A 24273-nucleotide genomic window follows, 5' to 3' on the forward strand; every position below is an offset into this window, starting at 1 on the left:
TCCAAGCTGCCTTTCTCATTTATAAGGACCTCTCATTTTGGGAGTCAGAAAAGGGGAAAATGTCTTTTCTTAGGTGGACTACTTGCAATCAATGCAGATACTTTCCTAATATTTCTCTTGAATCAAAGTAACCTAGAGACTTCCAAGTTATCTTGAGTTCACATTTTTCTTCCATTTTTCTTGTCCTCAGCTTTAGTTATCTAGTCTTGATTAGTGTCAGAGCCTGATGTAGTTTCTCAAGCCAAAGGAAAAAAAAAGTTTCCCCCAAGGAAAATAATTTCATTGGATCTGTTAAAGACAAATACCAACACATCCAGCCTACAGAAGTCTAGGCACTTAGAATAAAGGCACTTTTGCCTGGGCCTCTAAACAATCAAAGTTATCCGGGGGGTGGTGGTGGGGTGGTGGTGGTGGTGGTGGAGGAACGACTGTCACAGGATTCTATTTGAGAATTGTCAATCCTCAGCCAACCTTCTGTCAAGTGATTTGTGGTAGAAATAATGAGCACGTAGCATGTTCCATTTAGGATTTTAAAGGTTAGGGCTCACTGGCTTTGGGGAAGGAGAAGCATAAGGCAAAATAGAAAAGAGCTGACTCTTAGAATCATTGCTAAATCTCAGAACAATAAATATCAGGACTGTCCTAAGTTGAAAACCACTGCTTTGAATTTTTATGACATGTAACAAGTTGAAGATTGAAAATGAAATGTAAAACTTGTTTAGAGAGACTTCTGGAGGAACTGGGGTAAGGAGGAAACTCTGTGGAGTCTCAAGTTGAGGAATAAATTTTCACACATACTAGCACCCTTTCTTGGTTTGTTATTTTGGCTCAGGTTTCATGTCTCTAAACAGAAAATTAAAAAACCTAAGTTTTTCATGACAGAGTTCCAAGCACGTGGGATTTTGGTATGCACTGAAATAAGCTGGCAAACTTGAAAATAATAAGCATTTACATAGCACCAAAAGGCTTGCAAAGAACTTTACATAAGTTATCTCACTAGATCCCCACAATAAGCCTGTCAAATGGGAGTGTTTTCTCCATTTTACAGATGAGATAAAAGTGACTTGTCTAGGGTTACCTAGGTAGTATGTCTAAAAAAGGAACCAAATTCAGATCTTTCTGATTCCAAGTAAAATGCTCTATACACTGTGTCACCTACCTGCCTAGAAGTTTCAAATAAGACATTTTCTAAGATCAGCCTCATTTCACTTCAAGAACCCACAGTACACAAAGGTGAAAGTAGATGCTTAATCTAAAGAGCTTTTCCTCACATCATCCCCAATCTTGTTCAACATTCTATGCCAATAAGAATCTCATGTCCCCTCAATTAATTACAACCCTATAGCAAACCCTATGATCCCTTGAGGTTCTGGAGGAGGAGAAGAGGTGCAGAAGATAAATTTGAGGTTATAAGAACTGGGTACCTATGCAAAAAAGATTGAAGAATAACTTTTTTGATGAAGTAAAAAAACAAATTGAGTTGATACCTTAATCATTTGGTTCCTTATCTTGCTACAGGTTCCCAGTGACAAAGAGCCTATGCTTAGATTAGAAAAACTGGAAGATTTCCCTGGCTTTTCTTTCCTTCTTTAAAAAATAAAAAAGCAAACCCATACCCTCTTAGAATTGATACTAAGTGTCAATTAAAAGGCAGAAGAATAAGGGTTAGGCAACTGGGTTCAGTGATTTGCCCAGGGTCCCACAGCTAGTCAGTGTTGAGGTCACATTTGAACTCAGGATCTCCCATCTCTAGGATGATTATCTACTAAGCCACCTAACTGCCTCTCTTTCCTTCTTTTTTAAAGTCTTTGTGTCTTTTCTCTCCTGTCCTGTGGTCCTCAGATTTCCACAGCAGAATCATCAATAAGCAAAAAAATCACCTAAGGCCACTTCTGTATAATTAGTACCAATCTTCAAAAGGCCAACCCAACCTATTGCTCCTTTCGTGCCAACAGACCTATCAGTCTGATTCACACAAAGCCAGGGGTCACACTAAAGCCTTATCATTCATTCATCTGAGGTCTATGTCATTGGTCATCAATTTTACAGCATACCCAACCATCTTTAAAGTTCCTCCCTTGCTTTCTGGCAAAACTCCAGGTCCAGAAGAACCAAGGTCAAAGCCCTTGAAAGCAAGTGTTCACTGGCATGGCATTGTCATTTTCCTTTTAGTATGTCCTTCTTTGCCCTGCAAACAGAAGTGGGGAGGCTGAGATGACATATAGTCATATATGAAATGAAAGAAAACACAGAAACAATATGTGATCTACTGTCACAACCAAGAAAGCCTAATTCTATGCAAAATCTGAAGCTATTTTATCGTGGAAAACTGAATTGTGTATAATTCTTTTTGATATAGTTCCAATTTACTCAACCCAGGGGAACTCTGATTCTGTCCTTCTTCCACTTTCCCATTCCCAATTTGTGTGTGTGTGTGTATGTATGTTTGTATGTATACACATTTCCATCTTATGACGCTTCCATGTGCTTTCCACCCAAAAGATTTTTATCATTTATCATTTTAATCATTTTATCACAGTGAAACATTTGTTCTGCCAGGGTTAAGTTCATGCCTGGCCTGGAGTTAGACCTGAGTTCAAATCTTGTCTCAGACATATACTGGCTGTGTGACCCTGGATAAGTCACTTAACCACTGTGCTTCAGTTTCCCCAATTGTAAAAATTGGGATAATAGCACTTAACTTACATAGTTGTTGGTGGGATCAAATGAGATACCTATAAAGTGCTCAGCACAGTGCCTGTGCACATAGTATTTGCTAAATAAATGCTTGTTCTCTTTCTCTTTTCCCTCCCCTACTAGCAGTCTTTACCTTCCATTCTCAAATCAAAGACAGCTTTAAAGTTGAATAGATTATGATGTGAACAGTGGGGAGAGATAGGCATTAAATCTATCAGCAGCTCCCAGATGAACAAACTATCTTGGCATCCTGCAGAGAGCTGACTAGGACACGGTGAAGTTAAGTGACTTGGCCAAGGTCACAGAGCCTATATGTCAGAGGTAGGACTTAAACCCTGATACCAAGGCCAACTTTCTACTCACTATGGCAAGTCTTCTAAGGTCCAATGAGACCAAAAGAAACAGGTCAAATCTATCTCCCCTATACCACAATGCCTCTGAATAATAATTAGAAATGAAAGTGGGGCCCCAAACCCAAACCAGACAATCACAACTAAATTGGAAACAGATACTATGAATGCAGGAACACTCTATTTATTAGGTCAATAATTCATTTTTAGCAATACAATTACAGAATATCACAATGCTGGTTACAAACATACTCAATATGGTTTGATGGTTACAAATAATGTTGGGCACTACAAGTCTGTGCGAAGTATGATACGAAAGATTATTCTTGACACAACAAAGAATTGTCTTCAAAATCTATTAATGACCTAGGAATATCTATATAAATTACTGTGGCACTATTAATGGGGATTCTCACATAAGGTATTTTTAGTAAGCTGCTTTTAATAGTCAAGCAACTACTTTTATTTTTTAAAAGAATCCCATTAAATTAAAATCCCCTGTAGCAATAAAGTATAAAAATAGTACTGAACCTGGTAATATTTAATAAATGTAGCATTCATTCACACCATAAGAGTAGAACTAAACTGTAAAGTTTTAGTTACCATGGCAACATAGCTTCCCATCAAAGGAATGTACATAAATGAAAAATGTTACACAAATGGTACCTGCAACAGTTATTTAGTGATCCAACACTTAACTTGTGCACCACAAACCAAGTTTTCTAGATATCTATATATATAGTATATATATATATATATATTTATATGTTTTTTTTATCTTAAAATTTACCTTTGAAAAAAATGTGCACTTCAACAAACTCACTAAGGCCACTCATGCTATAGATACCTAAGATTGCAATTTAAGTACAGTATTGTTAAAAACAAAAACCTAAAGCACACTCCTTTAAAATCACCCATAGGGACTGATTTCATTGCCTAAAACTTTCCTGAGATTTGGGGACAAAAGTATACCTAGAGCTCTTTAATGTGGTGATTAATCTAGATTTCAAGTATTTTTTCCCCCAAACATGTGTGTGTCTGTATAAGAATTGCATTTCCCCAAAGCCTAAAGTTTAAATGTCTAATCATTTTTAGGCCAAGAAAATAAAACCCCAAATGGAAATCTTGACTTAGCAGTAAGCATTTTATTCTGGATAAAAGTTTTGCCATAAATTGTAATTGGTAGGCAGCACAGGCAACAAAATATAGGAATTTATGACCAAAAAGTAGTTCATATACTTTGCTATTCAGTGAATCCTTATTTCAAATAAAGTTTATGCCAGCAACTTGAATTATGTCTTAGGCCTGTGTTTTCTGCCTTATACTTTGCCTGCACATGGGCTAGGTACTAAATAAGTAGCACAATTCATCATCTGAGGGAATCATTTTAGAACACAAAAAACAACCAAGTTTTCCTAACAAGTTAGGCCCAACAAAAACTTTGCAAATCCCAGTCCTCTCCCCTCAATTAAAAAAGCCCCCTTGTGTGCAATAAGTTTAAACAACAGGTATCTAGCTACAAACAGTAGTGAGTGTCCTTCTACAAAGCAGCGTCAGAGATTTGTTGGTAAAAGGTGGTAAAAATGCTCTAAGCAGGGACAGCTTGGGGGACCACAACAGCCTACAGTTTAAGAAAACATATATGAACCCCTAATCTTAATGCAGGGCTGTATGGGGTAGGATAGTGTTAAATGAGTGCTTATCAACACACTCAGCTCCAGGAGTGCTAAACCTTAGATGGATGACTAGGGAAGAGAAGGAATGAAATTAGGGGAAAGGTAAGAACAAGATTCATTCATGAATATGAACCTCCTCCCAAATTCTAAAGCTTTGAACACAATATAATCCTTAGAGAATTCACAAAAGTAAAATGTTTTCCAAGCAATAAGTAAGCATGACAGACAGTTTAATTCATTTCATTGAGGATTATGGTCATATTTATCTCTTTTGATTACAAAATGCTCCCCCATTAAAGGTGAAATCTTACACTTACCAGGGAATTATTCCTTATTAATCAAGAAATTAATAAAATAAACTGACAAGTCCCTCTTTCTTTTCACTTTTTCTCTGAAAATGGGAAAGTTTGTATTAAATCATTAAGGGAAATGAGTTCATGTAAACCTACATCAAAATGATGTTAAGAGCTCAGTTTTATATCCTTTGAGGAGAAAGGAAAAACCCCCAAAATACTGATATTGTTCTGAAAGAAGGTGGCATTTGGGCACTGTAGCCTGAAACATCACCATGGATAGGTTGAGTGTTTTATAACAGGATAAGTTAAATTCAGGAACTGACAGGGAATTCTAAGGAACTGTCGTATGCTTGATTTAATTCTTTGAGGCTGTGTGTGAATGTAACCCTCTCTCCAACCATTCCCAACCCCCCCCTTCCCCCATTTGGTTAATTTGAAAACTTCATATTAAAGCATGGGAACACCATGTTGAAAAACAATTTACACTAGTCATTCCTATGCTTCAATTACAACAAATGACTCCTTACAGATTATACCAAGTATTAGTCTATCCTGTAAATTATCTTTGGAGTAATTTAAGTTACTATTATTTATTAGGATAGCTCTGAACAGCTTGGAAAGACTATAGCCCTTCAGCACACAGACTACTAGTAATTAAAAAGCTGGCTTTTGACATCAGATTGCATGACTAGAACCAGTTCTACATTGTTTTGCTGATATGCCAATGCAATCAATCCATAATTTAAAAAAAATTAAGACACCTCTGCAATTAGTAAGCCCAAATTTTTATATTAATACTAATTAATATCCTATTTATTAGGAATCTTTCCTACATTCCTCTTCCCCATCCCCTTGCAAAACTAACAGACTGAAAAATAGTAACTTAAAAAAAACTTTGCTGAGTAATTTAAAGTGTCTGAAATCATTAATTGAAATTTTCTTTTTTGCACTCAACTTGGGAGATCTTTAAGTAGAGTTCCATCCCACTCTTAATGTTAAAACAAAAACACAATCACTCATACACACACATCACTCCAAGCTTCAGCTAGGAGCAAAATTTCAACAGCCAAATCATGAAAACCCCTGAAAATAGGGGGGAAAACCCAGACCCTTAACTATAGAGGCATAGTTTGTGCCACTATAATAAGAATTGAGGTAATAGTAAAAGATCTTTTTGTTTCTTAATTGCTACATGACATAACCATTCTCAAATTTGTATATTACCTCAATATTAAATAACCTGACTGGTTTAGTAAAAAAAAATACTCCTAAAATCCAACAAACAAAAATTAAGACAAGCTAGTGAAACAAGCATAAAGTATTAGGGGAGTTTTATATTTAATTGATGCCTTTCCAGCAAAAAATGTTTCTGATTGTATAATATTCACCTTAGAAATGAAACATCACTAAAAGACTTATTGTGCTTTTGGGGCATTCCTCCCTCTCTTCAATGACCCCTTCTGCTGCAAAATGTACAATAAGAAGTCCCCATACACAGAACTAGATTTTTTCACAAAGTTATTTGCCAGTATACATTTTACTGCCTCAATTACTGGTAAGCTTATTTAAAATGCGGTAATAGGGAAAGGAGTGGCTGTAGCAGATATTAAAGCATTTCTAGGGTTGCTTATGGCATCAACATTTGTGTACCTTTACTAAAGACATGCCACTGCCAACTTTCATTCCTAGTATTTTAAAAAATCTATTACATAATTTTTGCATATCGTTGATCATCATACATCTAAATGAAATCACACTACTGGTAAAGTATATATGCAGGGGCAGAAATATTAAATTAAAGCCACTGGTCCAAATAACCTTTAGTTATAAAGACTGGTCCTCTTAGATCCTTCCTGGTCCTGTCATGAAATACTATTAGAACTTCTTGCTTTTGCTGTACCAAAAAAAAAAAAACTAAAACAAACCAAAACCAAGCAAAACAAAAAAATAAAAATAAGATCATTGGTCTATCAGATCTTCTATTACTTACAGATCAACACTGGTCCAGTTCAGATGGTTTAACAGTCCTTCCCTTGCAACATAGTGTGGTTCACAACATGTTTCTGGAGTGGTTCTTCTCTATTCCCTTGGTAAGGCAGCCAAACCTACGTCAGGACATCCCTCTTTCATTAGTATTTGTGATTAACTTTTCTATATTGCATATAAAGACTGTTTTCCATAAAATCTTTTTACAATACAGTATTGAATACCTCCACATGGAAGAATTATTTGTTAAAAACAGTTGTTAAAATCATCCTTTCATAATAAGAATGCAACTCTTTTAAACTCTTAAATAGTTTTATTTAGGGTTTTTCTTGCAGGCTCTCTGCAAAATGACTTCCTTTGAAAAAGAAAAAAATAGGATCTTCTGGTGTTTGTTCTACTAGGTTGAAAATGTGAGCCAGACTACTACACATGCTGTACATGCTGATAAGAAATTGAATACGCGCTTATTCCTACGGGTACTCTGTGAGACAGGGGTTACCCAAACAGGGCCTTCAATGGACTGGACCAGTGTTTCAACGCAAATTCCAGCCCCAGAAAACTACATGGTTTTGATTTCACAGTATGAATTCCCCTGGAATCTGGGAGAAGGTAAATTGGTTAATTGAGGTTCACCCTCAGCAGCTCTGTCCTTCAATATTCTGAGACATCAAGAAAGATTGAACCACTTCTTCAGTGGACTGCGGGCTGGTGTTTACATCTTCCAGAGCGTCTGTCACTGAAAATTGACGATCCCGCAACCGATTCCAATTGGCAAGAATATTGTGGTACTCAAATACTTTCTCATAATTGCCAATTGAATTATAAAGTTTAATGAGGCCTCGATAATCATACTCTAGTCCACTATAGCCTTCACCAAAAAGTTTCTTCCCTAAAAAAGAAAAAAAGTAAAAAAAATAAGAAACGTCTATAAAAGTGTAATTATGTACTTTAACGAGAACAGATCCATTTTTAAGTGCCTTAATCATATTCTTTTGAAAGGACTTGAAATACCTCTATATTATTTATGGATCTAGTCACATCTGTGCTTTCTTTAACTTTCATTACTTTAAATAGTTCATGGGGAGCAAATTTTTCAGAGACAGTAGAAGGAAACAATTTACTGGTAATTTGGTACTTTTTGCCCATAAGATGGCTCTGACCCTGGGCTTCAATTCATCTATCTCTTAGAGCAAACAACAAGATGGGATATTCCTGTTTATACATATGATTAGGAAAATGCAAGTGAGCTTTTTATCTTTAGCAAAGTTATCTTGAAAGAATATATATATAGACACACACATATATGTATATAATGGATCCTCCACAAAAATCAGAAAGTGTGTGTCTATGTGTATGTGTATAAAAAAAAATCACAGAATCATATGTTACATATGTGAAATGGTGCTATTGCCTTTTAATTTGAAAGGTAAATAAGGGGCATTTGGGCAACTCAGTGGATTAAGAGCCAAATTGAGATGGGAGATCTTGAATTCAAATCTGGCCTCAGACACTTCCTTGCTGTGTGACTCTGGGCAAGATACTTAACTCCCATTCCCTAATTCTTACCACTCTTCTGCCTGGGAACTAATACACAGTACTGACTCCAAGATAGAAGGTAAAAATTTTTTTTAATGGTAAAAAGCTAAATTACTTATACTGCACATGATAGAAAAAAAGTTCTCCAATTTTGCTTTCTGGTTCTGAAGGATTTCATTAAACTACCATATCACTATAATTGCAACAATTATTTATTCTATATAGTCAAAATACTAATGATGTGTCAGACTTTTAAGTGGTAAAAGAAAAATACATCTTCATAGATGAGCAAAGAGGCTGCCAACTTCCTCATAAGAAGTTCTGACAGTCAAGAAGAATAGTTTTGCATTAAATATACAGTGTCTAATCTCATAAAAAACTGAACATGCAAATATTCTAAAGCTATTGATATTATTTTTCACTTAATAATTACCTAAAAGTATACTCAAAATCATTTTAAACTAGTCAATTATTAACTTTGCTAAGCTATAACATTCTACAGTAAAAAGAGACTCTAGGTCCAAAAGTGAAGCAATGGAGTCCCATTTATGAAAACTGTACAACTTGTACACTCCTGTGGTATTTCTATAAATAGCAGTTTTAAGATGACTAAAATTTTCAAACTCCAATTTGAAACTCCAATTATGAAAACACTGAATGGCATGTTGCTCAATTTAAGCATTGAACTGGAAATAACGCACCAATTGCTATTGATCTCAAATAAAGTTTCTCTGCATTTTCATATTGATTCATGTCATAGTTATACAAAGAAGCCAGATGTCCCACTGAAAGGGCTACTTCATAATCTTCTTGACCAAGAAGTTGTTCTTTAATCTGAATTGCCTTGATGTGCATTTCTTCTGCTTCCTGAAAGACAATTAAGCCATGATCCATCAAAATATGGAAGCGTATAGCATTCTTAGAATTTTATTTAGTTGAAAGGGCCTCAGAGATCATAATCCAACTCCTATCTGAAATAAGCATTCCCTTTATAAAGTTTCTGGCAAGCTACCATCTAGTTTTCAAAAGAAAATTTCCAGGGAAAATGAACTAAGTCATACTTGCCCTCAAGTTTAGCAGCTTGTATCCAATAAAAAAAAGCCTTCCTACCAAGCCTAAAACATTAAGTTTATGAAACATTTACTCTGAAGCTGATGTACTGCCACAGTGCATGCTATTTCAGATGCATTTCTGTAGAGAGGTCTAATAATTCCAGGGCAATAGAATGCATTATACTCTTACATATAAATAAGTGTTCTAAGAACAAAACGGAAGATGAATTTTTAGACTGATACTTTTACCTTAAATTTTCTCATAGACTGATAGAGTCTTCCAAGGTTGCCATAGTGTTTTGCAGTCTGAACATTAAACTCCCCAAAAGCTTTTTTAGCCAGCTGGAGTGAAGACAGATGCAAATCATGAGCTTCTTGAAGCAGCCTCTGCTCAGTTTCCTTATTATGACAGTCAATTGCAATCTCTTCCAAAATAAGTGCTAAAAAAAAAAGAAAGAAACATATTGTATTTCACAGTTAGCAATCACAATCATAGCAGCCAAAAATTCATACAATCTATGAAAATTACTTGTTAGGGAGTCAGTTAGGTGGCTAGAGGATAGAGGGCCAGGACAGAAATGAGACATCCTGGGTTCAAATCAGGCCTCCAAGATGTGTGACCCTGGACAAGTCACTTAATCCCCACTGCCTAAACCTTACTGCTCTTCTTCTGCCTTAGAACCAGTTCTAAAATGGAAGGTAAGGATTTTTTCAAAAGATCTTTTTTTTCAACTTGTATTTAGTCATTTAAAATATTTTCTATTGCCTAGCATATAATAAGCAGAAATTTGATATACAGGATTTTTTCTAGCCAGACCAAAAGAAATAAACCATAATCCCACTCTTAAATGCCATAAATCATTCATTTTATCAACAAATCAGATTAGAAAAGTACCTTTCACTCTCTTTGAGGAAGCCAAAAGAAGATGGTCTTCTGGAAGTATATGATTGATGATTCCAATTGCTCTTTCTGCATGGAATCTGCAACACAGTTAAATTATTTATTTTATATCCAATTAGTTTGCATCTTTAAAACAAAATCCTTAGTTTGTAATATCATGATGGTTAGGAAATATATTGGCTATTGAAATGGGGAAGAATGGCATTCAATTTATTGAATTTCATTTAATCACTGAATAACACTGTTTTTGGAACTTTCACTAGAAAACCAATCACCTCATTAAAGAAAAAAAAAGCCTTATTGATAGGCTCTTTTATCACTGCTAAAACTAAGTTTTTTGGACACGGTGCAAGAGAGATGCACCTCATACCTTTTGTTATAGCAAAACTCTTGTGTTAACATGTGCCCAGGATCCTTTGACAAATATGGATATGATATCTCTTATTAGTACTAAAATGCAAAATCTAAATGAAGAATTTGATCTCTGATCCTACAAAAATCACAAATTTTCTGGGCCTCATTTTTTTTACCTGTAAAAAGAAGAGATTAGCCTAAAAAGCTTCTAAAATCCATTCCAGTTCTAAATATATGCTCCTAATTACTAAACAAATTACGGTGATGGTAAATGACTAGAAACATATTCCAAGCATTACCCCTAACTGTGTAAGGCAAGTAAATTCCTAGAAGTCACCATTATGATAAAAATGTCTAGCCCAGAGGTTGTTGATCCAAGAGGAAAGGTGTCCATATTTGTCTTTAAAATATTTAGCTTGACAAATGGTCAAAGAATACAAATAAACAGTTTTCAAACAAAGAAATCAAAGTTATCAATAATCATATAAAAATGTTCTAAATCCCTCTTGATTAGAGAAATGCAAATTAAAACAATTCTGAAGTACCACCTCATACCTATTAGATTGGCCAGTATGACAGTAAAGGAAATTAATAAATGTTGGAGGGGTCACTAATCCATTATTGGGTGAAGTAGTGAACTGATCCAACCATTCTGGAAGGCAATTTGGAATTATGTCCAAAGGACTATAAAATAATACATTCCCTTTTATCCAGTAATACCACTACTAGGTCTGAATCTCAAAGAGATTAAAAAAAAAAAAGATGGGAAGGACCTACTTGTACAAAAAATCTTATAGTTGCTCTTTTTGTGGTGGCAAAGAATTGGACATTAAAGGGATGTCCCTCAATGGGGAATGGCTGACCAAATTGTTGATGGAATGTTATTGTGCTGTAAGGAATGATGAACAGGATGATTTCAGAAAGAGTTAAAAAAACCCTCATGAACTGATGCTGAGAAATAAGCAGAATCAGGAAAACATTGTACACAGTAAGAGTAATATTGTGGAATGATCAACTGTGACAGATTTAGCTACTGTCAGCAATCCAATGATCCAGGACAGTTCTGAGGGACCTATGAAAAAGAATGTTATCCACCTCCAGAGAAAGTACTGTTAGAGTCAGAATACAGATGAAAGCATATGATTTTTCACTTTTTTTATTGGAGTTTATATTCTGAGATTTAGGTTTTTAAAATTACTCACTTATAAAAATGAAAAATATTGAAATATGTTTTGGTATAATACATGTATAACCCAGATTGAATTGCCTGCCAGCACAGGGAGGGGAAGAGAAGGAGGGAGAGAAATTTGATCACATAACTTAGGAAAACTTATGTGGAAATTTATTATTACATGTAATTATTGTTGTTTTATATGTTCTTTACAACAGATTGTACACAAGCCCTGTGAATGAAGGTAAAGATGCCAAGAGTAAACAAAAATAAGGAATTTTAAACTTAAAAAATATTTTGCCATTTCAATGTAATAATAATTGCTTACATTATAATTTATATTTTATGTACTTAAAAACATTATTTTGAGTAGGGATTCAGAAGCTTCAGCAAACTTCCAAAGGCATCCAATACTCAAAAAAAAAAACCTTTTAGAACCTCGGGCATAGAGACATTAAAACACTTACTCTCAAGGCCACAAGGTAGCAGAGTTAGAATGCTAAAATAGGTTCTTTAACTTCAAATCCAGTGGAATCTATTCAACTATTATTCTATACAGTTTATCTTCAACTTGGGGGATGGAGGGGAGTACAAATTTATTTTGTAAAGTACATTTCTTCCAATAGTATTAGATGAACCTAGTCCTTCAGTGAGCCTCCAGGATTTTTTCCTCTGCTAGAGAGGAATTTAAGTACTTACAGTGCATTGTCAAATTTTCCAGAACTATATTGGTGAACATAAGAAGAATAAGCCAAGTCTTCATGCGCTGTGGCTACATGTATATTCTTTCCTCCAAATACTGACTGTCGAATATCAAGGGCTGTCTGAAATATTTGTTAAAAGAAATCCTATTTAATCAAGAATACTTACAAATCACTATCCAATTTATCCAATTTGGTTAATCATCTCAGATATATATCTATATCTATCAATAATTATGGGAAAATATATATTACTATTTATATTATATAAATTGTACAAGTATACATACTATAGTTCATTATATTTTTAAACCAAACATGAGGTACTGTTTTAAAATATATCTTAAACATGAAGATGTACAAGAATATGTTTAATTTCTTAAGATGATTTCACTTAAAGGGTAAGGAATGAATCTGCAAACATGTTCATTCCAGAGTTTCTTTAGGAAGCTTATTTTGCTCTGTTTCTTAGATCTCATAAAAGGGAGGGCAACTTGCATAACTTGACCACTTAATAATACCTATTTTTTCCTTATAGTAATTAGGTTAACCATAATAATATGAATTGAAAAATTCTAAAGTGAGAATTAATAGGTAACAGTATCATCAAAATAAATGAAAGGAAGATATATCTATCCATTCAAATCAAAAGCTTAATTATAATAATAGCTTTCCTGTTAATGTTAATGTTTTATTTTAATGAAATAAGCTGTTCATCATTAAGAAAATTATTCTAAGAAAATGAAAGAGAATTATAAACAGAAAGTGGTCATTTAATGGTTAGACCAGGAATTTAAGAACAACAACAAAAAAATTGTGAATCTTTAACATACCTGATAAATTGCAACAGACTGGCAGATATTATCTACATTGAGTAAGTAAAATCCATAATCTAGCAGTGTATCTGAATATTTTGGGTGTTTGGCTCCAAAATGTTCCCTGGAAAAAATATGCAAAATAAGAATCAAGGAGCTTAAGGAACATATTTTTAAAATATGCTATTTTTCCCTCTTAACATATGGAAAACATTTTCATTGACATCTGTATTTATTACATAGAAATTTACTTTTAATAAGTCACTTACCGTGCTAAGTACACTGCATGTTTTATTAACTGTTCTGCCTTCTTAAATTCACGCTTTACTACACAAGCCTAAAGATTGTAAGAGAAAAACCATAATTAAAAACAAAGCCTTCAAGAATGCTAAAAAAAATGTAAAATATAAATTACATTTCACAAATAATCTGATATATACACTTCTGCTGCTCATAAAAGCAAACTACCCCAAAGAATACAATTTATAGTTCACTTATGATTGTAAAAGTTTGTACAAGCCCTACTATAGTGAACTTCAAAGATACACTTTGAGGATGGGACCTACAACTGCATTATGAGTATTATTTAGAATGGCCTTTCTTTTACTATTTAAATGGAACTAGCTTCCATTCATAAGTGAACTATGGAGTAGTTCATATTGATCTTTCCCCTCTCATTTTAGTCTAAATTCCATTACCTATTTTGGTATTGTACTAATGTTTATTCCACACGCTCTTTCATTTTGATCTAAGATCTGATGTTAATCTTTGGCCAGTTCCTAAAGTTTTTCCTATTATGTTATAATTTGTGTTTTGAACTTTCAAGACAGCTTCTTATGAATCTGTTCCTAGTGAATATTTTTCTTTTCTTCACTCCTGTATATATCATTGCTTTTATTTAAATCAAATGTACATTTATACTTCATAATATTAGCATACTATGACACAGATGTGACTCAAGAAGTAACCAGATCTTAATAAGGCCAATTGTTTTTCCAATGAAATATTTTATGTTTTCCCTTTTTTCATTCCTTTAATTTTGTTTTATTGTTCCTTGTCCAATTAAATTTTTTAAGAAATTATTTTCTTCAGTGAGCTTTTGTGCTTCCTTTTCCATCTGGCCACCTCTACTTTTGAAGGAGTTCTTTTCTTGAGTGATGTTTTAAAAAACCCTTACCTTCTGTCTTAAAATCAATATTATGTATTGGTTTTAAGTCAGAAGAAAGGTAAGAACTAGGCAATGGGGGTTAAGTGACTTGTCCAAGGTCACACAGTTAGAAAGGGTCTAAGGTCAAACTTGAACCTAGGACTTCTTGTCTCTAGGCCTAGCTCTCAATCCATTGAGCCATCTCGTCTCTTTCTTCAGTAAATATTTAAACATCTTTTTTTCTTTTTTGGCCAATTTGGCTTTTTAAGGAATTTCTTCAGGGGGAAGTTGGGTAGATTGAGAGCCAGGCCTAGAGAGAGGAGGTCCTGGGTTCAAATCTAACTTCAGATACTTCCAAGCTGTGTGACCCTGGGCAAGTCACTTAACCCCCATTTCCTAGCCCTTACCACTCTTCTGCCTTAGAACCAATACATACTATTGATTCTAAGATTGAAGGTAAGGGATTAAAAAAAAAAAAGAATTTCTTCCCCATTGGATTTTTGTGCCTTTTTCCAGTTTCTATTTTTTAAGATATTTTCACCAGTAACTTGCTGTGCCTCCTTTACCAAATGGTTGATTCTTTTTTCTTTACTTCTTTTATCAGTTCCAAAGCAAAAGAGCACCATAGGTAATTGTATTTAAGTGACTTGCCAAAGGCTACACAACTAGAAAGTGTCTGAGGCCAAATCTGAAACCAGGACCTCCCATCTCCAGGCCCAGTTCTCTATTGACTGAGTCACTTAGCTGCCCTGACTCTTTTTTCATGACTGTCTATATCACTTTCTTTCTTTTCCCAATTTTTCCTTTTTCTTTCTTATTTGACTTAAACTTTTTTTCATGTCTTCTAAAAATTCTTTTGGGATCTGAAATCAACACATATTTGTTTTTCAGTTGTTGCATGTAGCTCCTTTTGACACTCATCTTCTTCTGAGTTTGTGTTTACATCTTCTGTCACTAGAGCAACTTTATATGGCCAGGTTCTTTTCTTATTCTTTGCTCATCTTTTCCAGCCTATTTCTTGACTTTTAACTATGTTAAAGTTGGGATCTGCTCCTGGAGGGTAGGGGCACTGTTTCAAGATTCAGATTTTTCCTGCTGTGGTTTTCAGAGCCAGTCCTAGTGGGTCTATAAATTTTTAGTTCTTCTAAGGTGGTATAATCTAAGGAGAGGTGTGGTTATTGCTTCCCCAGCCTGCATTCAGTTATTTGAACAACTACAAGCACTTTTTTCTGCCTTAGAACTGTGACCAAGATCTCTGATTCTGCTAGGGGTCCTCTGTACTCTGGGACTGGAACCTGGCTCCTCTTATTGGCAATGCAACCGAGTCTTGCTCCCAGGCCCTGCAAAGGGTCCTTTGCAATCTTTTTCTGACTGGTTGTCTCACCCTCTTATTTTCTGTGGGCTGAAAGCTGCTGCCTCTAATTTAATGCTGCCTCCTGCAAGGCTTGAGGCTGGCTTGCTGGCATGTAGTCTGCAGTTAGCTTTGTTCCACTCTCACCTCAACGAGACAGACCTTCCTGACCAAACTTCTAAGCTGTTTAGGTTGGAAAACTGTTTCACCCCATTCTTCTGTTTGTTCTGTCATGTCAGAATTGGTTTTGAGGTGTTATTTTAATGTTATTTGGAGTGGAATCCGTAGAACTTTGGTAAGTTCCTATATTTTACTCCACCATCTTGGTTCCCTTTACCCTGAATCTTGTTTTCTTTTTCTTTTTTTTAAAAGCCTTACCTTCCATCTTAGAATGAATATTGGTTCTAAGGCAAAAGAGCAGTAAGGGCTAGTCAGTGGGGGTTAAGTGACTTGCCCAGGGTCACACATCTAAGACATGTCTGAATACAGATTTGAACCTAGGACCCAAACAGAACAATGTTATTTCCTCAAAAGAAAAGAAGGTGTATGTGTGTATATATATATATATATATATATACACACATTTGTGTGTATTTTTTTTTATTTGTTTATTTTTAAATACACTTTGGCAGAAGACACAACAGACCACTCGATGACTTGGAAATCATTTGAAATCTCTTAGACTAATAAAGGTAAAAAAATAGTCTTTGTTTTCTGAGGATATTGTTAGAGGGAATTATTTTGTATTTTGTATATAAACCATTAAAAAATTAGTGAAATTCCAAAAGTACACAATAATTATAGCTGCCATAGCTTATTAGGAAAAGATACCACATTACAAAATCAAATATATACTATGAAGTTAAAAGTCAATAGTTTTAAATTATGAAAGTATTTAAACTCACCTTTGAAGCTTGCCGTAAAACATCCACCACTACTTTGACTGGCAAACCAACTGTGATTTCTTTCATAGCTTCTATGCACCATTTGTAAGCCTACATGGGACAAATATTTACATAAGCAGCATAAAGTAGATAGAAGCATTTAATGAAAATACTACTACTTAGAATGTGACACATGATACAAAGTAAAATAGTAAATATGATTGACTCAGTATGTGTCTTAAGCAAACCTAATGTGTGAAAATTTTGGATTTATAAGACAATTAAGATGATAAGATTTTAAAGCAAGTCCTTATGAATTCAAAGTGCTAATTTTATTCATAAAATGTTTACTTGCATTAAAATTTTCAGGAACAAATTCATTCTGTTATATGTAGCTCTTGAAGAAGGCCTAAAGTTATATTTTCTTCAATAAAAAGATGAATGGTTTTGTTTACTCTGAAATAAGTTAGGAAGTGTCCATCTAAACTCCACCCATCCATCACTAACTCAAGAATACTTACCTCATCATAATGACTTTTTGCAAAGAGTAAAGCACACAATTCTCCATAAAGAGCAGCTTTGTTTGCCTGCTGGCCATGTTTTGCGAGCTTGTCCATATAAGATTGAGCTAATTTGAATGTTTCTTCACCCAAATGATATTTACAGTTTCCATTCCGAACATGAAGCAACCTATTTGAAAACAAATAATGCCAATGTTTTTTAGGAAACAGTTTGTTTTTAATCCTATTTTCTTCTTTAAAATCACTACTTTTATACAATGTAGATAAGAAGTCTGTTGTCTTTAGTTTATTGACAAAGTAATGCTAAGGGAAAAGAAGTAAGAATTGAGGATAATAAGTTTCTTGGTTTATTATGATGTCTACAAGGAAAATGACTTTTATAATTTTACTCAGTAAAGAGGACCAAATAATTGTGTAGCATCAATTTTGGATAATATTTTTAAATTTTGTAAATAAACATTTGACATAATCCTGGTTTTCATTGAGAAACTCAATTTCATTGAGTTTCATTGAGTTTCATTTGAGTGACCTATCTATGGAATCTTTCCTAGCTAAATATGCCCACTTTTGAACACTCCCATAGCTCTTTCTCAGGGACTTATTCTGTCTATATCACAACAGTTAAATTTTTTACCAGTTTAAATGTTTCCATATAACACTATTAACTGTTTTGTGTGCATCTTTATTTCCACTTAAGTTCAATAAAGTCTTCATTTCTTTCATCCCTATCTCTGTTGCCTAGTGCCATGATCCCAGAAGAGAATGACTAGAAGCTCAAACAATGTTACTTCAATAACCAAATTCCACAAACAATGCCAGATGTTTCATAATGATATTCTAAATATTGGATTGTGACATTAATAGAGAGCCTATTTTAATGCAGCATAGAACACAATGTCCATAATTCTAAAGACAGTTCCTCTTTCTGTGGTATGTTCAGTCTCTATGGGAGACTAAAGGATAATGTTATTGAAAGGTATTGTCTGGCCTCAAACAGCAATGCATGGATGGGCTGCTAAGTTTTTATTAAATGCAAATGTAAAGCAAAAAAAAAAAAACCCTAAACCATATAAATGTTCTTAAATCAAAACCTTAAGGGAAAAATGCATAAAACTAAAACCTGGGCTAGTATTGGAGGTTGTTTTATACCAAGGTGTAGTCCAGAAGCCTCCCTAGATACTTCTGTTGGACTCTTGTTAATAAACTATAGTTAAAATAGGCCTAGATATATAATAAGCTTTTCTAGGGAATAATAAATAATAGCAGCTAACATGTAGTCCAGTAGTATCAAATTCAAATAGAAACAGCCGAATATAGACTTAGAAAACTCTAAATTAATATTATCTATGGTATATTATTGTATTTTTATTTTGTTAAACATTCTCCAATTATATTTTATTCTGTTTACACCTGAGACTCAGGAATTTTGTGAGCCTCATATGGATTTAACACCTTTGCTGGTCTCTGAGGTCCCTTCTTCTAGATCTGTAACTGTGAAACTTATAACAACACTATGAACTGTATAGTGTAAGCATTACTTTCCTTGATACATATATGAAGAAATTAAAGATTAATATGGTCGAGCTGTTTGTCAGGGCTCAGTTAATACAAAGTGGATTTCAAAGAAAACATTTTTAAAAAGGTCAGAGAATCCAACTCAGAATTTTCCACAACTGAAAGAATGAGAATGTCTTTAAAAAAAAAAAAAGAATATATATAGCTTGGGTAAAATAAATACACTGAAAAAAATGTGACATTAGGTAAAAAGTTTCCCCACACAGATTCCACCTCTGCAAAGAAGCAGGAACAAGTACCTTCTCATATCTCCTCTTTGGGGCCATACTTGAATATTATAATTTTGTAGCATTCAGTTTTGGCTATTCTGTTGTTTTTCCCCTTTCCATTTACACTTCTGAAGTCATCATGTCTAATGTTCTTGTTTCTACTTATTCCTATTCATATTGCATTTGTACAGAATGTCATATAGCAGAGTAAGATTCCATTACATTCATGTGCCATAGTATGTTTAGCCATTAACTAATCCTCCCTTTCCCCACAGGTACCTTGCTAGAAGTAGCCACTTCACTTTAGTTTTGGGCCTGGGAGTCAGGAAGGTCTAAGTTCAAATTCAGCCATAGATACTTATTAGCTATGAGACCTCAGGCAAGTCATCTAACCTCTGTCTGCCTCAGTTTCCTCATCTGTAAAATGGGGATGATAATAGCACTTATTTTTGATGAGGATCAAATGAGATTATATCTGTAAACTGCTCAGAATGCCCGGCACATATTAACACCATATAAGTGAATGCCATTACAAATATTCTGTGTATGTGAGATCTGTCACTTAGCTCCTTGGATATTAATATAGCTGGCTTCTTTTACAAAGAAAAAAAATTTGTATTGTGAAAATTTAACACTAGTCTGTACCTCTTTTCTTTTTCTTGGTACTCTAAGATCAGCCTTGGATTTTAAAGGGATGGTTTTGACACTAAGTTTGGTTGGACTGGATTGATCCAGACTGGATTAAGCTATAACCTGCCCCACCCTCTATATAGTAGTAATGTAATCAAAACAGTGAAGGACATGAACAGACATGCATAGGGATGCTTGAAACCTCAAGATTCCCTGGCATCCATAAGACCTGCCTCTTGCCCAAAGTGAAGTTGGAGCCTTGCAATCAGAGGGGCTCAGAAAAGTGAAGTCACAAGCAACATACATGAGACTTTAGAAAGGAAGTAGATATTTTTGGCCTTGGAACCTCAGAGAGAAGGAGGCTAGGTGAGAAGGCTTGAGAATGGAACAGCCCGCCACATGTGGATGATGCTTTTTCTTTCTCAGGATTCCTTTTTATTATTTAATAAATAATTATAAATTAAGATATAGTCTCCAGATAATTTTAATCTTAACAGTATTCAACATAGACATGACAATTTATGTGGGTAGGTTGTGCAGAAAAAAAAAATTTTTCTCCCATCACTTTTTAAAAAATATTTGCTACAAGGAAATAATCATGGGATAGATGATGAGGAAGGTACGTATTCAGGTAAAAAAAAATGAGATAAGTGATTAATTAAAAATGCAAAAGGAAAAAAGGCAGATTTAATTACTTTAGGAGACTTTTCATAACCTTAATTCTACAACTACACTAGTTTACAAACCTGTGCCTGAGTTTGGTTGTGGTTAAAAATTAAACATATTATACAGTCCATCTGAAACATAAATAATGTTGCTAAAATGAGGAAAAATACTGAAAGAATGAATTCAGGGGTTTGGACCATTAACTTCTTAGTCAGAGTGACTTCTGTAAGGCATTACATGAAGATTTAAACTTATCAAGTATGTGCCTATTTGTTTTGTTTTTCATTTTGAGTACTGTCTCTGCCATATACTAGCTATACTAGCTATAGAATCTTAGCCCATTCTCAGTGCCCCTGGTAACCCATACTGAAGAGAAAATGATGATTTTACATTGGGGGAGGAAATTCCTGACAAGGAATTCTGTACTTTGATGAAATCATCAGTATATATAGGGTTCCACATCGACAGTACCCCACCTCTGCATAGAAGAGGAGTACATTTTCATCTCATTTTCCGAACAAGCTTAATCATTGTAATTCTACAGCATCTTTTAAAATATTCTTTCTGTTGACCCTGTTGCCTTTATATATATTGTTTTCATTCAGTCTTCAAATATCCTTGTATTCTTCCTACTGTTTCTTATCCCACAGAAATGCTCTATCACATTCATGTACCACTATTTGTTGAGAGGTATAAGTACAAGCAGCCTGAAATGAAAATGTACTAAATGTACAAAAAAATTACATAGGAGAAGTTGAAATGTTTTACTGGAATAAATGGCAAGCTAGCTTATACAGCAAGAAAGAAGTACAATTGATAGATAACTTACTTGTTGTACTAGTATCAATAATGACTGAAATTCGAAAGAGATAGTATTTCTTTTAAATTAATTTATTGACTAGTCAAAACATTTTAATCTGGTCAGTTGTCTCTCCACCATCCAAAAAGAAAAAAAGAGAGAAGTACACAAGTTTATCTTTTTTTTTTTTAAATAAGGAAATAACTTAGTAAATCTTAAATTGCTACATAAGTTACTGAATTATCTGTCTATATCTCTTGCTGTATAACTTCCCTGGTCTTTCCTTTGCCCTCAGCTATGTATTTCCCCAAGTGAGACCTGAATACTACATTGAAGAAGGGCTTTTTTATATCCTGATACAATTTGTAGGCTAACTACTTGTCATAGTAGTTTAAAAATGAATCTGTCACCAAGATGTTAACATTTGAAACTTGGGGCTTAGCTCATAAAACATACTACCTCTGGAGCCTAACTCAAGTTGAATCTTTAGGTTTTGGCTCACTATTGAATTTGAAGGGTTTAATTTTTCTGACAAAACCATATAAGAGTACATTGCCAGCCCACTGCTAACTTTTGGGAAGGATTTCAAATTCCTCACTTTCTATTTTTAAACTCAAAAGCTCAAATTTTAGGCCTACTCACCTATGACATTTTAGCTGCCACCTCACAACCCCCATTCCAGTGGCCTAATCACTTTTGTGTTAAATTCCCAATATACTAAATCTCTTCTTTCTTCCCTCATTACTACAATCAAATAATTCTTTGTACCTAACACTTCTCATCATGATGGGCCTATTTTTCGTACAATAGTCATAGGAATATCCCTTTTCAAAGTGGACTTAAACTACGAAATTATAAATCTTGACCGCACAGCCAAAATAACAAACTCTCTCTTATTTGTGTTCCCTTGAAATCTGTATTTTGTTGTAGTTTTCAGGTTAAACTGTAGGGAAGTGATACACTGGAATATTTAAGAAAATAGCAGATAATATCAGAATTACATTAAAAATGTGTGGTAAAGCACAGAAATTAAAACTTTTTAAGAAACAAATGCTCTTTATTCCACATTTGAAGGGGGAAATAACTTCATACATTTAAAGCTAGAAGAGACCTTGGAGATCATCTAATACAATTTCTCTGTTTTATGTATGAAGAAATGGAGGGATTAAGTGATTTGCTCAAGGACATAAAAAATAAATAATAGCAGAGCTGATCTGGAATCTAAGTCCTTCACATCTGGTGCTCTTTGTGCAATATTGTGATGGTTAGATGAATATCATTAAATAGGATAAAATTAGAGACAATCTGCATGCTATCACTTGAATATGAAATATTACACAGCAAGTTATATGGTTTCAGAAAAAGCAAATCAGAAAAAATCCCTGCTAGAGAAATTGTACAAAAACAGTACACTATTCAAATTGTTGCTGGATCTGTGTACAACCATTGGGGAAAGCAATTTGGAAATATGCAAACAGTGGCTAAAATGTCCAATATACCTTCTGATCCACCATGGCCTGGAGGTCAGTGACAAAAAGAAAGGCTCCATACACACCAAAATATCTATAGCAGCAATTTTTGAAGGAATAAGGAACTGGAAAGAAAATAGATGCCCATCAGTTGGGGAATGACTAAACATATAGTGGTACAGGAATGTGCAGTAAGAAATAATGAATATGGGGTAGCCAGGTAGCTCAGTAGACTGAGGGTCAGGCCTAGAGATGGGAGTCTAAGGTTCAAATCCGGCCTCAGAAACTTCCTAGCTGTGTGACCCTGGGCAAGTCATTTGACCCCCATTGCCTAGCCCTTACCACTCTTCTGCCTTAGAACTAATACACAATATTGATTCTAAGATGGAAGGTAAGGATTAAAAAAAAAAAAAGAAATAATGAATATGATGAATACAGAGAGGTAGGGAAAGACTTAGAGAAAAGAATCATTACAAGACAGAGTATCTATATAAATGAAGGGGAATGATGTATCTTGGCCTCACTTTTGTAATATTCTTTCACACAAAAGGTAGTTTTGTTTTGTTTTTTAAAACCCTTATCTTCTGTCTTAAACTCAATATTAAGTATTGGTTCCAAAACAAGACTAGTAAGGCCCAGGCAATTGGGGTTAAGTGACTTGCCCAGGGTCACAGTGAGAAAGTGCTTGAGGCCATATTTGAACCCAGGACATCCTGTCTTTATCAGCTGAACCACCTAGAAGCCTCAGGCCTTTATTTTAAAAGTATGTCCTGTTTAGATCATCACATTTTTAAAATGCGGATAAATTTTTCATTATAGTGTCTGAACAACAAGAAAAGTTATTAAAGGTTTAGAAAATTATCTATAAAGATCTATTCATTATAATGGGGGTTTTATAGAAGGGAGTTAGAGGGTGACTAGAAAGATTCAATTTAGATTCTTCATATATAACAGTAGGTGGGTGAAAAACAGTGGAATATGTTATTTATAAAGGTTGTGACTCTGAAAGTCTTCAGTAAGTAAAAAATAAACAGATGTTTTGGATGGTTTAGAAAACCTATCAATAGAAAGTGGACTGAGAGAACACAATAGGTGTTGGCTTTTAAAAAGCTGCCCCTCACCTAAGAAAATTTAAATCTCCACCAAAAATAAAGTTGCTTCAAATTCTAAGAAAACAAAAAGATAAATAAAATTTGAACAGAACTGAAGTTCAAGCAGAAGCAAGAGAAAAATATCAAAAAAGTTATACCAAAAGAATATTATGGGATTTATAGCTGCAAGGGGGCCATAGAAGTCAAATCATCCAGACCCATCACTTTATAGATAAAGAAAAGTTATTATCTAGACATATTAAAAGAACAGAATACAGTAAAAAAAAAATAAATAAAATAACCAGAGGGTATCACTGGGAAATCTCATCATCCTATAAGATCAAATCAGCCTTGCTACTCATATGTCATTACAACCTTCTACCCTTATAATGAATG

The 24273-nt window shown here is 34.2% G+C and overlaps 1 protein-coding gene across 1 annotated transcript in view; it reads right to left on the reverse strand.

The window, feature by feature from the left end:
* Window positions 1-3215: 3215 nt before the first annotated feature.
* APPBP2 (amyloid beta precursor protein binding protein 2) overlaps window positions 3216-24273 on the reverse strand; it is a 52264-nt gene continuing 31206 nt past the window's right edge. The window contains exons 5-13 of the mRNA XM_003340197.4: window positions 17439-17607; window positions 16939-17028; window positions 13805-13872; window positions 13554-13659; window positions 12719-12843; window positions 10489-10574; window positions 9843-10033; window positions 9243-9408; window positions 3216-7894 (exon numbers count right to left, since the gene is read on the reverse strand). Coding sequence (XP_003340245.1) covers window positions 7641-7894; window positions 9243-9408; window positions 9843-10033; window positions 10489-10574; window positions 12719-12843; window positions 13554-13659; window positions 13805-13872; window positions 16939-17028; window positions 17439-17607 — 1255 coding nt within the window. The 3' untranslated portion in view covers window positions 3216-7640. The remainder of the gene's footprint in view (window positions 7895-9242; window positions 9409-9842; window positions 10034-10488; window positions 10575-12718; window positions 12844-13553; window positions 13660-13804; window positions 13873-16938; window positions 17029-17438; window positions 17608-24273) is intronic.

This window comes from Monodelphis domestica, chromosome 2, assembly GCF_027887165.1.
Source record: "Monodelphis domestica isolate mMonDom1 chromosome 2, mMonDom1.pri, whole genome shotgun sequence".
NCBI lineage: Eukaryota > Metazoa > Chordata > Mammalia > Didelphimorphia > Didelphidae > Monodelphis > Monodelphis domestica.